The following is a 14,240-nucleotide window of genomic DNA, read 5'->3' on the forward strand; positions in this document are numbered from 1 at the left end:
TAAAAAGTTTATTTTTGGCAAACGAATTTTTCGAAAGTCAAATTCCAACGAGATGAAACTATCCCTCAAATAGTACCAAGTTATATAATAATATCGCCATATTGTTTTCTCGAACGAAGTCGCGGGTACACGCTAGTTATATGATAATAAAGTATATTATAATATACAGGGTGGTCCGAACTGTATTCCGGAAACTTCGGCAGCATATTCTGCAGATAAAAATAAGTAAAAAAGTTCGTATAAATGTATGTCCTAAAATACTTAGTTTTGGAGATACAGGGTGTAGAAGTTTCACTTTTATTTCGATTTTTTCCAAATAATTTCTGAAGTAACGTCAATATTTGGACGACAATTGGTGTCTGGGAGTTTTTTGACATGAGAAATTTGATTTTGATGTCAATATGACTCCTACTAGTAGAGGGCGCTACCTACATATTTTTTAACTGATTTGAAGAGTAATCACTTTTCGTCCGTACCTGTATAAAACTACTAAGTAAAAAAAATATACATTTACGACGTTTTCTACGTAAGAAAGGTTCCTTGGTAAAAATCGTTACAAGTAATGGTTTTCGAGATATTTGGAATCGAAGTTATCAATACCTGTCATCATTGACATAATTAAATTAAACATGTTGACTAAATAGTTATTAGACTGAAATCATAAATTTGAAATGTTTTTGTGCTAAAAGTTTAACAGAAACCGTTTTATCGTCTTTTTTTTGCAGAAAAATTTATGATTAATTTAAAAAAATAAAAATTTCCCAAATTTATTATTTCAGTGAAATAACTATCTACTCAACGTGTTGATCTTTTGTCAATAATGACATATATTGACTATTTCCTTTCTAAATATCTTGAGAACGATTGCTCGTAGCGATTTTTACAAAGAGATATTTTTTACGTAAAAAGTCACGGAGATGTACATTTTTTCACTCGATACTTTTATACAGGTACGGACAAAAAGTTATGACGCTTCAACACAGTCAAAACACATGTAGGTGGCGCCCTCTACTAGTAGGAGTCATATTGACATCAAAATCAAATTTCTCATGTCAAAAAACTCCCAGACACCAATTTTCATCCAAATATTGATGTTACTTCAGAAATTATTTAGAAAAAATCGAAATAAAAATGAAACTTCTACACCCTGTATCTCTGAAACTAAGCATTTTATGACATACATTTATACGAACTTTTTTACTTATTTTTATCTGCAGAATATGCTGCCGAAGTTTCCGGAATATAGTTCGGACCACCCTGTATCTAAAATTATACACCCAGTAAAAATCCGAAGATAGTCCTTACTTAAAACAACTTCACACTCTTGATAACGGGCAGTGATACTTCTGATCGAAACGTTGTGTCAGTAAGATAAATATACAATGGAAGTCCGAAATTCTTTTAGTCTTAATACTGAATCATTGTCTACTTTATCTACCATATTCAAAGTAACATTACGATTATTGTTTCTTAACATACGTAAAATTAGATGTAAACCTATAATTATTTGTATAATTTTGATTTGTAATAGTAGACAGTTTTTTTCTCTTTTGAAATATCCAAAAGGTTCGAAAATAGCAACAACCACGCAGGCAGATCTTTATTTAGACGAATGGAGACTAAACAATAGATTTGTTTTTATGTAAATGTAACTCAATATATACGAATATAGAGAGAAACTTTTAATGTAAATATATTTGTTTGTTCCTCCTCGAAGTAAAAGGTAGAGTTTTTCCCTTCTATATTAAAGAAAAAAACAACCTACACAGCTCTAAAAATAAATATGAATTTGAGCTGGACAGTTTTTTTTGTCTGTGTCCATTTCAGTACATACAAGTATATTTTTATATACTCAGATGCAAAAAAAGCAAAGGAAAATGTTTTCGTCAAATTTAAAGTGTTATTTTTTATATTTTTAGTCTTATTTTCATGAATTTTTTAACAAACTGTATATAAATATATCAACTTTAATTGGTAAACTCAGTTTATTATAAATTTTAGTATTTGTCTTATTATACGAAGTTAATTGAAGATTTGTTATTTACCCTATCTTTAAAACACCCTGTGCATAATAGGCCAGTAAGCGAGGATAAAAATAGGGTATTATCTCCGAATTCTTGACACCCGCACCGATTGACATCGACGGCGTCACGACAAAAGGGCGTAAGCGCCATTCGTCATTTTTTTCAGGAGACGAAAAAAACGTCTAAAATCTATATTTTTTATTTTTTGTGAATTATTTTTTGCTACAGTATTATAGATTATATGGCACATTTTTCAAGAATTTTTTGCTTATAAAATATTAAACTGTTAATTAGTTATTTTAATATTTGGCGCTTACGCCTTTCTTTCTAGGCTCGATTGGCGTTTACGTCTTTTTGAAAGGCGTTTAAGACTTTTGTGTCTTATTATTCTAGTCATTTTTGTCGTTTAGGTGCACTTACGCCTTTTGAGTTTTACAAATAAAATTAAAAATGTCGCTTGGATTTTTAAATTTTTTTAAGAAAACACAGTACAAAATACTCAAACTGATACTTTCAATATTTTCAAACTCATTAGGCTTGAAATAATAACTGGAAAATTAAATTTAACTAATATTCTGAGCAAAACACGGGTAAACTTGATCCGTATTCCTCGTTGGTGGCAAAAGGTGGTTCTTCTAACATGAATAATTCTGACTCCAACAGCGCATCATGCTGCAATGATTCTGCCAGAAGATCATTATCTATGATATCGCTCTCAACCTCAACCTTTTGATTTCCACATTTTAATGCCAAATCTCTGATTTTCTTCCCGCGGGAAGTCATTATCACACTGTGGAGAAAAAATATAAAAAAGGCTCAAGCGACAAAAAAAACAAATTTCAAACAATTATTACAATCAAGAAAATGTCCTTTGACTTGTAGCAAATGTTTTTTGAAAATTAATATTGTATACAATTTAGATATTTGACAATTTTTGAAATCTGCTGAACGGTAGTTTTGTTAAAAAGTAAAAAAATATGCCATTACGATCACATAGGCGGATGGCGCTTACGCAAACCAAATAAATTAACACGAAAAGGCGTAACCGACAATAACAAATAAATGTCGGTGTTTACTATTTGAATTAGATTGAAGCACAAAAAACAATCTAGGCTACCCAATATGAATAAGACCTATCTTATTAATAAGTTTTTCTACGTACCTTTGAATGGAAAATGGTATTTTTTCATACCAGGCGTAAGCGACCTTCCAACACGTGTGAATGGCGGTTACTGATTTTCGCGTCGAGTCTGGTTTGAAGGTGTATTGGCGGTTAGAAACTAAAACTGTCTTTTTCTCACGTTAAGAATTTTTGCTGGTTAAGCCGTTTCATAGATAGGTGCGCATTTATTAGTATTAAATTTTGGAACCATAATCTCATTTTCGTTATTTTGGCGCTTACGCCCTTTTGTCGTGACGCCGTCGACATGAAATTTTAACAGTGAATAATATGTAAGAAACAAAAGTTACATAGTTTCGGAAAAAAATTAACAACAAAATCTATAACTAAAATCATAAAAATAAAAACTATCAATTTGTAGGAAATTACACGAGCTACAAATTAACCTCTATAGTTGAACAGTCTTGAACTCTTCATTTTCACGAGATTTTTGGGTTTTAAGGGCTCAAAGAAGGTGGTCCTTACATGCAAGTCAAACTAAAAAAACGTAATATCTAGGAAATAAAGAGATCTACAGAAAAATTGAAAGGAAGCAAAAATATTGCAAAAAAAAAGATCTTTAATTTTCGTCTGTTGCATTTTTTACGTATCTTGCTTAGTTTTTGAGAAATGTCAAAAAAATTAAAATTTTTTTAAAAACAAAAAATATTTTTTTTTATTATTTTCAACTTTTTTCCAAATTTAGGCATTCTAAACCGCTGGAAATTGCAGAGTCAATTGATAGTACCTAAATATAGCCAACTGTACATGTATTACCCTTACTTTTTATTTTTATGATTTTAGTCATAGATTTTGTTGTTAATTTTTTCCGAAATAATGAGGTGACTATATTATTTTTATCATAACTCCGACAGTTTTTGAGCTACAAACTTTTTTGAGAAAGCATTTAAAAGGTCTTTTCAAGCACTTTAAAAACGGTCATATTCATTTTCTTCGAAAAATGTTTACTTTCGCCATTATTATACGGTAAACATGCAATTTAGTTTTTGAAAAATAAAAAATCACGTTTACAGAATGATAACTAGGCTCTTATTACACCTACGATAATCAACTAAAAATGGATCGTTTAGTTATTCCAAAAGCTTCATTTTTGCTTTATATGAGTTTTGCGATAAAACGCAAGATGTTTGAGTTATTTATAAAAATTGGCAAAAAATATTAGTTTTTAATTAATTTTAGTTTCATAATCAAGACTCACTAAAAACCTTTTTGATTAATTGAATATTATTTTGTAGATTTAGAAACCAAAGACCATTTAAACAAAATGATATTTATTTATCTTGCCTTAAAAATATACATCTAGTAACTCCGTCAGTCGTAAAAAATACTTTAAATGATCATATAAATGCTATTCTAATTCTTAGTTTAGTATCCTCCTGCCAGGACATTTTGCGCATTCTGAGCATACTGGGCATTACGAGCATTCTGGGCATTCAGAGCACTCTGGGCATACTGGGCATTCTTGGCGTTTTGTGCATTCTGGGCATACTGAGCATTCCTGGCATTTTGAGCATTCTGGGCATTCTGAGCGTTTTGAGCGATCTGCGCAAACTGTGCGCTCTGAGCATTTTGCGCATTCTGGGCAGCCTGTTGGTTAGCAATGTCATTCTGGATTTGGCTCTGCTGGTTGATGAGGGCCTGTTGCAATTGTTGAGCAACCAAATGCTGAGCTTGTTCCTGTTGAGCAAGAGCTTGTTGCTGTTGCTGGAGTTGAGCTTGAGCCTGTTGCAATTGCTGGACTTGTTGGGGAGAAGCTCCTACTTGTCTAGCGGCAGCGAGTTGAGCTTGGACTTTTTGGCTTTGTTGGTTGGCGAATTGGCGTTGTTGCTGGAGTTGGTTGGCTTTGTGTTGAGCGGTAGCAATAGCACTGAAAATATTTAAATATTAAATTTTTCTTAAGTTTTAAAGTAAGATTTATAGAGGAATTTTTACATTTTGGTTTGCTCGGCGTTAGTTTGGTCTACCAATTGTTGGACTTGGGCTTGGAATTCGGCAGCGGTAGCCTGAGCTTGACCGGGTTGTTGTTGGTTTTGTGTGTTTTGGGCTGCGAATTGGGCTTCGATTCCAGCTTGGAGAGTTTGTTGGAGGTTTTGGCCAGTGGATCCAGGTTGGGCTTGGTTTTGTTGTTGTTTTTGGAGTTCCTAGTGGAGTATCAGACTCATACTTAGCAACATGCTTAATTATATACTCTATCTTTCATTAGGTTCAGTTCAGCTCCAACTTTATAAGGTTTTGGCTACGAAAATGTAATTTTAACTCCAGTTGACTTTCTAATGTCTAAAGGATTCTTTTCTAGCTTGAGGTTTTTTGATTTAAGCCAAAATCTCATAAAGAATATTAATTTCAAAGAAGTATTTAACCCAATAAATCCATTTTTATAACGTAATATTTCTTTAGTTTCAAAAACTCTAAAAGAAAAAATATGAAACAAACAAATATGCCATTATAAACCAACCTGGATAGCTTGTTGCTTTTGTGCTTGTTGTGCGAAAGCTTGTCCAGCGTTTTGTGGTCCGAAAGGTCCGTTTGCAGCACCTCCTTGTTGTTGTCCTTGAGCCAATTGCTGGATGGATCCTTGGAATTGGTTCTGTTGTTCTCGTTCGGCACCTTGCACGATCTGGCTAGCGGCTTGGGCAGCTTGAGCAGCGGCAGCTTGAACGTTTACTGGTCCGTTTTGTGCACCTACAGTTCCTTGGATAGCTTGAGCAGTGCTTTGTTGGGATGCAGATTGTGCTCCAAAGGCTCCAAGAGCAGCAGCTTGTTGGAAAGCATATTCAGCAGCTGAACCTCCCGAAGGTCCTTGGCTGTATGCACCAAAGAAGGGAGATTGTGCTGGGTATGGATAGGCACTAGCCAAGGCTAGGAGGGTAGCGAAAATAACAGTCTTCATTGTAGTGGCTGGTATTGTAGCTAGACACTAGTTCTTGAAACGATGCTGGAAGTGAAGTGATTTCTCTGGTTCTGTATGGGGGTTTTATATTAATCCTTATCTTATGTTTACCACCAGCCGAGAAATTAATTTAACGGAAGCTTGTAAATTTTTATGGATGTTGCGTAAGACAATTTTTTTATCTGAATTAGAACTTTTATTTATACATAAAAACCTAATTAGAAAAATAAATTGGAGATGTTTATTTTTCCATACCTCGATAGTATTTGTTAAAATTTTAGTACATCTTTTTAATGTCGAGCATTTTTGTTTTGAGATCCCGTAAAATTAACAATAATTATTGTAAAATATCTGAGAAATATTTACGTATCGTAACAGTGCTGTAAATACGTAAAAAGTAATTTAAAATAGATTTAAATGTCTACCATTCTCAATTATTATGACTTGAAAATCGATAAAGGACTATGTTTAAAATTTATATGAATTATTTTTTAGAATATATTTCTTAAATTACGTTGCACGTAATTATTGTTCATTCATTGCTAGATACTATCAGTATCTAGCAATGAACGAACAATAACGTGTGTACAGGGTGTCCCATTTTGGTTGAAATCATACGGTATCTCCGTTATTAGTGAAGATAGAAGGGTGCGGTTTGCACAAACCTGTCTCACTTTTTTGTCAAACGGAAGATGTCGTAAACAAAATTTTCATAGCCCTCTCCGTTTCCGAGCTATAGGGTCTTTTTGAAAATTTTGCAATTTGGGACACCTCCTGTATCTCTGTTATTGTTAAAGCTATCGCGAAGGTGAAAACTGTTTATTGTAGAACTTTTTACGTAAAATACAGTGGCGTAGTCTGTTTTTCTACCAAAGTAATATTTTTGAAAATATGAACTAAAGTTATGTTTTTTTAAATGGAACACCCTGTATATTTATAAATCATATGATCTGTCTTGCCATAAGCTTCTCAAAAATATATATCACTCTATATTTATGTTCACTATTTACTGCAATATTTAAAAGTTTTTATTAAAATATATTTATTAGTAGGCCATGATTGATAATAAAAGAAACTAAAGAATTATTAAAAGTATACTGGCTATCTGTCTCTTGTTTTATTTTGGGAGCCGCTAATAAATTCTTTATATATTAGGGAAATTTAACTCCCTACCGCTATTTGTAAATCTTGGAATACGTGTATAAGTATGAATAATCTATCGTATCGGAAATTTTAGATATTCCTTTAGCTAATATACGTGAAATATACTTTCAGCAAGATGGGGAACATTCCCCCTCAAAACTATGAAAATATTAAAATATTGTTAAATTATTATTTTTCAAATCAATGAATTGGAACCAATGAACACATATTGATAGCCCCCTCGATTCCCGGATTTCGCCGTTCTCGATTTCTGATTTTGGGGATTTTTGAAATTCGAAATATATCGTGGGCACTACAACCTACAACAATGTCGAACACCTGAAAAATGCTTTAATAAGTCAAGCATTTAGATATTTGCAAACCCATTCCGTTATAAAAGAAAGAAAAATATATTCACAGTTTCAGTGGTAACATTTATTTCAAAAGTAAAATATATCAATCCCAAATTAATTTTAATATGTGTATGACTATTTTAGCAAATACCATTTTGATTTTTTGTTATTTATCACGGCCTACTAATAAGAAAATGATATATTTTAAATATTGCAGTAAATAGTAAAAATAAATATAGAGTGATATATATTTTTGAGAAGCTCATAACAAGACAGATCATATGATTTATAAATATACAGGGTGTTCCATTTGAAAAAACATAACTTTAGTTCATATTTTCAAAAATATTTTTTTGGTAGAAAACAGACTACGCCACTGTATTCTACGTAAAAGTTCTACAATAAGCAGTTTTCGCCTTCTCGATACCTTTAACAATAACAGAGATATAGGGGGTGTCCCAAATTGTAAAATTTTCGAAAAGACCCTGTAGCTCAGAAATGAAGAGGGCTATGAAAATTTTGTTTGCAGCATCTTCCGTTTGACGAAAAAGTGGGACAGGTTTGTGCAAAACGCACCCTTCTATCTTCACTAATAACGAAGATACCCTATGATTTCAACTAAAATGGGACACACTGTACAACGGGAGAATACATGGAATTGACAGTTGCTGTCATTTCGCAGGTACATAAATTGTATTTTCTGTCATTTTATAGACTGTTGAAATCTTCACTCACTAGATGAACAGATTTTAGACGTCTCAGACTAAGCATGAATAATGATTTATACAGGGTGAGTCCTAAATAAGTTAACATATTATTAGGGATTTTACATTTCGGTACCAAAATTATCTATAAAATTTTTCTTCGATATTTTTTTGACTAATTTTTTATAATTTTTTTAATTTTTAGTTAAAAAAATAATATGTTGATAATATGGCAACAGTTGTTTCAGATTAAATTTAGAAGAACGAAAACAGAAAGGAAAATCTAATGGGTTTCAAACTTTAACCAAAAAATATGTTTTCGCAGATCTTTCAAATAAAAAAAATCGGTTATTTTGGACTACTATTTTAATGAATATTTTACACAGTCATATCCATAATTAATACAAAAAATATCTAGGTATACCATTTTCTAGGATCTAAGGATATAGCCGGATTAATATAGGAAATCTGTCCCCGCGGCTTTTTTGACTCGCACTCAGGGAATCGATTTGATGTCGAATCAAAATATTTTCAAAAAAACTGTTTTTTCAATTATATTTTTTTATAGTAAAATTCAAAATTAATTAATGATGTTTTTTTTCTAATTCATAGAAGTCCAAGACATGAAAAAATAATATGGTCATGATTCATAAACGAGAAGCCGATTTTTAGCGGAGGAAAGAAAATTAAAATCTTCATATTTTAAAGCTTTTCAGCATAAATCTTTATATTTCGCAAAGGTTAAAAAAATGAAGATTTTAATTTTCTTTCTTTCGCTAAAAATCGGCTTTTCCTTTAACAATCATGATCATATTATTTTTTCATGTCTTAGACTTATAAGAATTAGAAAAAAAAACATCATTAATTAATTTTGAATTCTACTATAAAAATAAAAATAAAATTGAAAAAACAGGTTTTTTTTGAAAATCTCAAAAACCTTTTCAGTTAAAGAGCTAAAACTTTAGGTGAATTATTTTGATTCGGCACCAAATCGATCCCCTTAGTGCGAGTCAAAAAAAGCCGCGGGGGCAGATTTCCTATATTAATCCGACTATACCCTTTGACTAATATAGAATTTTTCTTAGGGAAATATATCATTAAATTTAAATTTTCCCATTCAGGTAACAATATTACGCATCATTGTGAAATAAAGTAATTTTCTAAACGAAGATTATTCTACATCGGCGAGTAAAAAAATTGTTTACGCTATTCGCCGAATAAAAAAGATAACTCTATCATTTAATTCAAGATATCCTGTCTAATTTTATAAATGTTTTTTCCCTGATATACCGCTACGGATACGCCACGTACGTAACAACCCGTACTGCTCATTAAAAGAAGAACATGTAGTACCACACATTATCTCTATCACTTGCAATTAATTAACAGAGGCTATCAAAAATATTTTTTCAAAAAAAAAACCGTCGTCTCATGCAATAAAAATACGAATTTGCAAGTAATTGGACTCTCGGCTGGTGGCAAATTAAGATAAGCATACATATAAAACAAAGAAAAAGAACCAGAGACTTCAATTCAGTTCGAGCATCTTTGAAGAACAGGTCCCCACTTCAAACACCGACTACACGATGAAGGCTTTCATTTTCGCTTCCCTCCTCGCCTTGGCCACAGCCTACCCATACCCAGCATGGTCCGGCAAAAGCTACCAATCCCCATGGTCAGCAGGTTCCAGTCAAGGTCCCTACGGAGGATGGTACGGTGCCGCTCCATGGTCCCAAGGAGGTGCAGCTTCTGGATGGGCTGCCTGGCCTCAAGCAGGAGGTGTTTACGGAGCCCAGTCTGTATCCCAACAAAACACTGCCCAAGCCATCCAAGCCACCGTTGGAGGACAGTACGGACCAGTAAACGCTCAAGCTGCCGCTGCTCAAGCCTACCAAGCCGCTAAACAGATCGTGCAAGGTGCCGAACAGGAACAACAGAACCAAATCCAAGGATCCATCCAAGAATTGGCTCAAGGACAACAGCAAGGAGGTGTTTGGTCTGGCTGGTACGGAGCACAGAACGCTGGACAGGTACAACAAGCACAAAGTCAGCAAGCTATCCAGGTTGGTTTTTATTGGAAAATATTTGCTTGTTTCGTATTTTTTCTCATAAAATTTTTCGTACTAAAGAAACGTTACAGTAAAAGAATGAATTTATTGGGATAAATACTTTTTTGAAATTCATATTCTTCAACAGTTTTTTTTATAAGCTCTCGGGCTTATAGGACGAAGTCAGCAAGCTTTTGAGGTTGATTTATTTGAGATCCAAGAATTTCAGTTTCATTCAGTTGGTATTTTTGGATATGAAGATATCAGTTTCGAAGTCAGCAAGCCTTTGAGGTTGATTTATTTGAGATCCAAGGATTTCAGTTTCATTCAGTTGGTATTTTTGGATATGAAGATATCAGTTTCGATTCTGAATAGAACAAATATTTTTTCTTGGGGTTTTTAGCAAGAAGTCTTTCTTCAATCCATGTTTTCTATCTTTTTGTCCAATGTTTGTCTTTCATTTATAATCCATTGAAAATGATGCTACTAAAGTAGCTAAAATTCTAAATGACACAAAACATAGGTAGAGCATCTATATATAAGAATATTATTAAATATAAGTTTGATACACCACTAGGAACTCGAGACTCAACAACAATTCCAAGCCCAACCCGGAACAACCGGCCAAAACCTCCAACAAACTCTCCAAGCTGGAATCGAAGCCCAATACGCAGCCCAAAACGTTCAAAACCAACAACAACCCGGCCAAGCTCAAGCTTCCGCTGCCCAATTCCAAGCCCAAGTCCAACAATTGGTCGACCAAACTAACGCCGAACAAACCAAAATGTAATTATTCCTCTATACCGAAATTTTACTTTAAGAAAACCTTAATATTTAAATGTTTACAGTGCTATTGCTGCCGCTCAATACAAAGCCAACCAACTCCAACAACAACGCCAATTCGCCAACCAACAAAGCCAGAAGGTCCAAGCTCAACTCGCTGCTGCCAGACAAGTAGGAGCTTCTCCCCAACAAGTCCAGCAATTGCAACAGGCTCAAGCTCAACTCCAGCAACAGCAACAGGTTCTTGCTGAACAAGAACAGGCCCAGAATTTGGCCGCTCAGCAATTGCAACAGGTTCTGATTTACCAGCAAAGCCAAATCCAAAACGACATCGCTTACCAACAGGCTGCCCAGAATGTTGTTGCCCAAAAGGTTGTTGCTGGATACTAAAAACTATGAAAAAGGATGAATTTGCATTGATTAGGTGTTACGAATATTGGTATTACGACTTATAACAGGGTTTATAGATGTATTTTTTTAGTACAGAAGATTAATAAATAATTATTTGATTTAAAAGAAGTTTTTTTTTTATTTTTAGTTTTTTAATGTATTGCAACTGAAACAGAAAACTTTATACAGGGTGGTCCGAACTGTATTCCGGAAACTTCGACTGCATATTCTGCAGATAAAAGTAAGTAAAAAGGTTCGTATAAATGTATGTCCCAAAATGCTTGGTTTCGGAGATACAGGATGTAGAAGTTTCATTTTTATTTTGATTTTTTCCAAATGATTTCTGAAGTAACGTCAATATTTGGATGAAAATTGGTGTCTGGGAATTTTTTGACACGAGAAATTTGATTTTGATGTCAAAATTACTCCTATTTGTAGGGGGCGCCACTGAAAATCAAATTTCTCATATCAAAAAACTTCCAGACACCAATTTTCATCCAAATTCTGACGTTACTTCAGTTATTAGGAAAAAATCTCGAAATAAAAATGAAACTTATACACCCCGTATCTCCAAAACTAAGAATTTTAGCAGATACATCTATACGAACTTTTTTACTTATTTTAATCTGCAGAATATGCCGCCGAAGTTTACGGAATACAGTTTACGGACCACCCTGTATACAGCTTTAAATGTGCACAAAATATAAAGAAATAAAACTTTACTATAAATATACAGGGTGTCCCAGAGCTACTGGATCTTTTCTAGGTCTTCTTTTTTGTAAATTTAATCTACAACCTATGTTACCATATTATCAAGAAATAATGTTTCTTGATCAAATACTAAAAAAAATGTCCACAAATGTTTTCAAAAAATTCCAAATTTAAAAAAAACATTCGCAAAAATCTCGTTTCTGGGGTCGAAATCGTCGAAATATGCTGCAAGTTAAAATATCTGTACTTATTTCTGGGACACCTTGTATATTTGAACCGCACTAAATATCTACGAATATAATTTCGAAACATGCGTTACTCTTCTAAATGAACTAGGTCACACTGTATAATTTGTTTTAGAAAAATCAACACTTTGAATAAAGTATAAAAAGAAAAACGATATGTTAATGTACATATTATAGAAAAATAATATACACGTCTAAAAATAAATTTTCAGAGTTTTTTGTGGGTTGACAGTCCTTTCAAGCACAGGGAAAAAATCGTACCTTTTTATTTTGAGGAACAAACATATCTATTTACGTTAGAAAGTTCCCGTACTTTCGTATGTATTGAGTTACATTAAAACATATCTGCTGTCGAGAGTGGGTTTGTGTAAATGAGTTTCATTTACCTCCCTGCTGCTATTGTTGTTTTGGAAAAAGTTTCAGTTCAGAAGTAACCATATGCGAAAAACATGTAAAATGTTTAGTGTAAGTCGAAACCATAGAAGAAATGAGTTTAGGGTATCCATAATACTGTGTTGTTGGTTTTCCATCCCATTTATCTCGTGATTATGATATAACATGAATATTAAATAAGTACATATATACTTTTTAGGGGTGGCATAAGTATTTTGATTTGAGGAATAATATGTTTTTGTGCAAAAATATTTGAAAATTTTGTAAATTTCGAAAAAAATCAATATTTTAAAATGTTCAGTTAAAAAACATAATATCCTGATAATATGGCAACATAGGTGGTAGATCAAATTTAAAGAAACAAAAACACAGAAAAAAATTAGTGGCTCTCAAAATACAGGGTGTTTCAAAAAACATGTGCCATCTCTCGTGGGGAGATTCCTCACCTAAAAATTAGATTTATTTGCCAACATAGGTCCGATGCTGCTTTATTCCGTAGCTACAGGGTGTTAAAGTATTAATATTTTTTAATAGACTATTCCAAACAAAGATATTTAAACAGAGTTTAAATATCTTTGATTCCAAATTATGCATCAGTTATAGTATTCCAAATTAGCAACATGAAGACCTACACCCGAGGGGTGTCTCACTATTGGAATTACCTGTACATTTTCTTGGCAGTCGCTGGCAGTCATTGGCAGTCTTATGGCAGTCACCTATAATAATTACATGGCAGTCATAAGCAGTCTTCTTCACAGTCATTGGCAGTCGCTTAGCAGTGGAAGGATATTTTGGCAGTACGTGTACATTTTTTACCCGAGTGAGACACCCCTCGCCTACACCATAATCCGAAAAATATATATATTATGCATTAACATATCGAAAAATCACATTTAACAAATTAAAATATAAACTAATATTTACCTGAAGACCCGATTAAAGTTAATTTAAATAACAAATCGGGGCAATGATTGCCGATTTAATTTGTACTAAAAAAGTTTTTGTCACGTCACAATTATTTGCTCCGTGCTATAAATTTAAATAACTACAAAATCTTCTTCTTTCTTCTTCTTTTAGAAGGCGTATCGCCTGTTTAGTTCCGGTTTCCTCCTCGTCTAAGCAACTCTTGCGAGGTTGACTGCCAACTGTCTCGCCAACGTTTAGGTGGTCGTCCAGTAGGTCTTCTGCCATGGGGTACGTTGTTGCGAATTATTATGGCCATTCTGTCGGGGCCCGTTCTATTGACATGCTGGTTCCATTCTCTTCTTCTTTGCCTTATCCATCTGACAACGTCGTTTGTTTGGCACTTTTCTCTTATGTCTACATTTCTCTGTCTGTCCCTCAATGTGTATCCAGTTATCATTCTTAAGGTCTTC

The 14,240-nt window shown here is 33.3% G+C and overlaps 2 protein-coding genes across 2 annotated transcripts; one reads left to right on the forward strand and one right to left on the reverse strand.

Annotated features, from left to right (window-relative positions):
- Positions 1–4,488: 4,488 nt before the first annotated feature.
- LOC115886446 (putative uncharacterized protein DDB_G0271606) lies at positions 4,489–6,158 on the reverse strand. The gene is made up of 3 exons (XM_030905602.1): positions 5,660–6,158; positions 5,137–5,345; positions 4,489–5,071 (listed from the first exon to the last, which is right to left on the reverse strand). Exons 1-3 carry the CDS (start codon positions 6,092–6,094, stop codon positions 4,570–4,572), a joined length of 1,146 nt encoding a protein of 381 aa, XP_030761462.1. The 5' UTR covers positions 6,095–6,158; the 3' UTR covers positions 4,489–4,569.
- A 3,634-nt stretch (positions 6,159–9,792) lies between these two features.
- On the forward strand, positions 9,793–11,522 carry LOC115886463 (bromodomain-containing protein DDB_G0280777-like). The gene is made up of 3 exons (XM_030905625.1): positions 9,793–10,357; positions 10,920–11,128; positions 11,191–11,522. The coding sequence occupies exons 1-3, from the start codon at positions 9,881–9,883 to the stop codon at positions 11,513–11,515; spliced, it is 1,011 nt and encodes a 336-aa protein (XP_030761485.1). The 5' UTR covers positions 9,793–9,880; the 3' UTR covers positions 11,516–11,522.
- Positions 11,523–14,240: the final 2,718 nt, after the last annotated feature.

Source organism: Sitophilus oryzae, unplaced genomic scaffold (assembly GCF_002938485.1).
Source record: "Sitophilus oryzae breed Bouriz unplaced genomic scaffold, Soryzae_2.0 scaffold_1145_pilon_pilon, whole genome shotgun sequence".
Taxonomy (NCBI): domain Eukaryota; kingdom Metazoa; phylum Arthropoda; class Insecta; order Coleoptera; family Curculionidae; genus Sitophilus; species Sitophilus oryzae.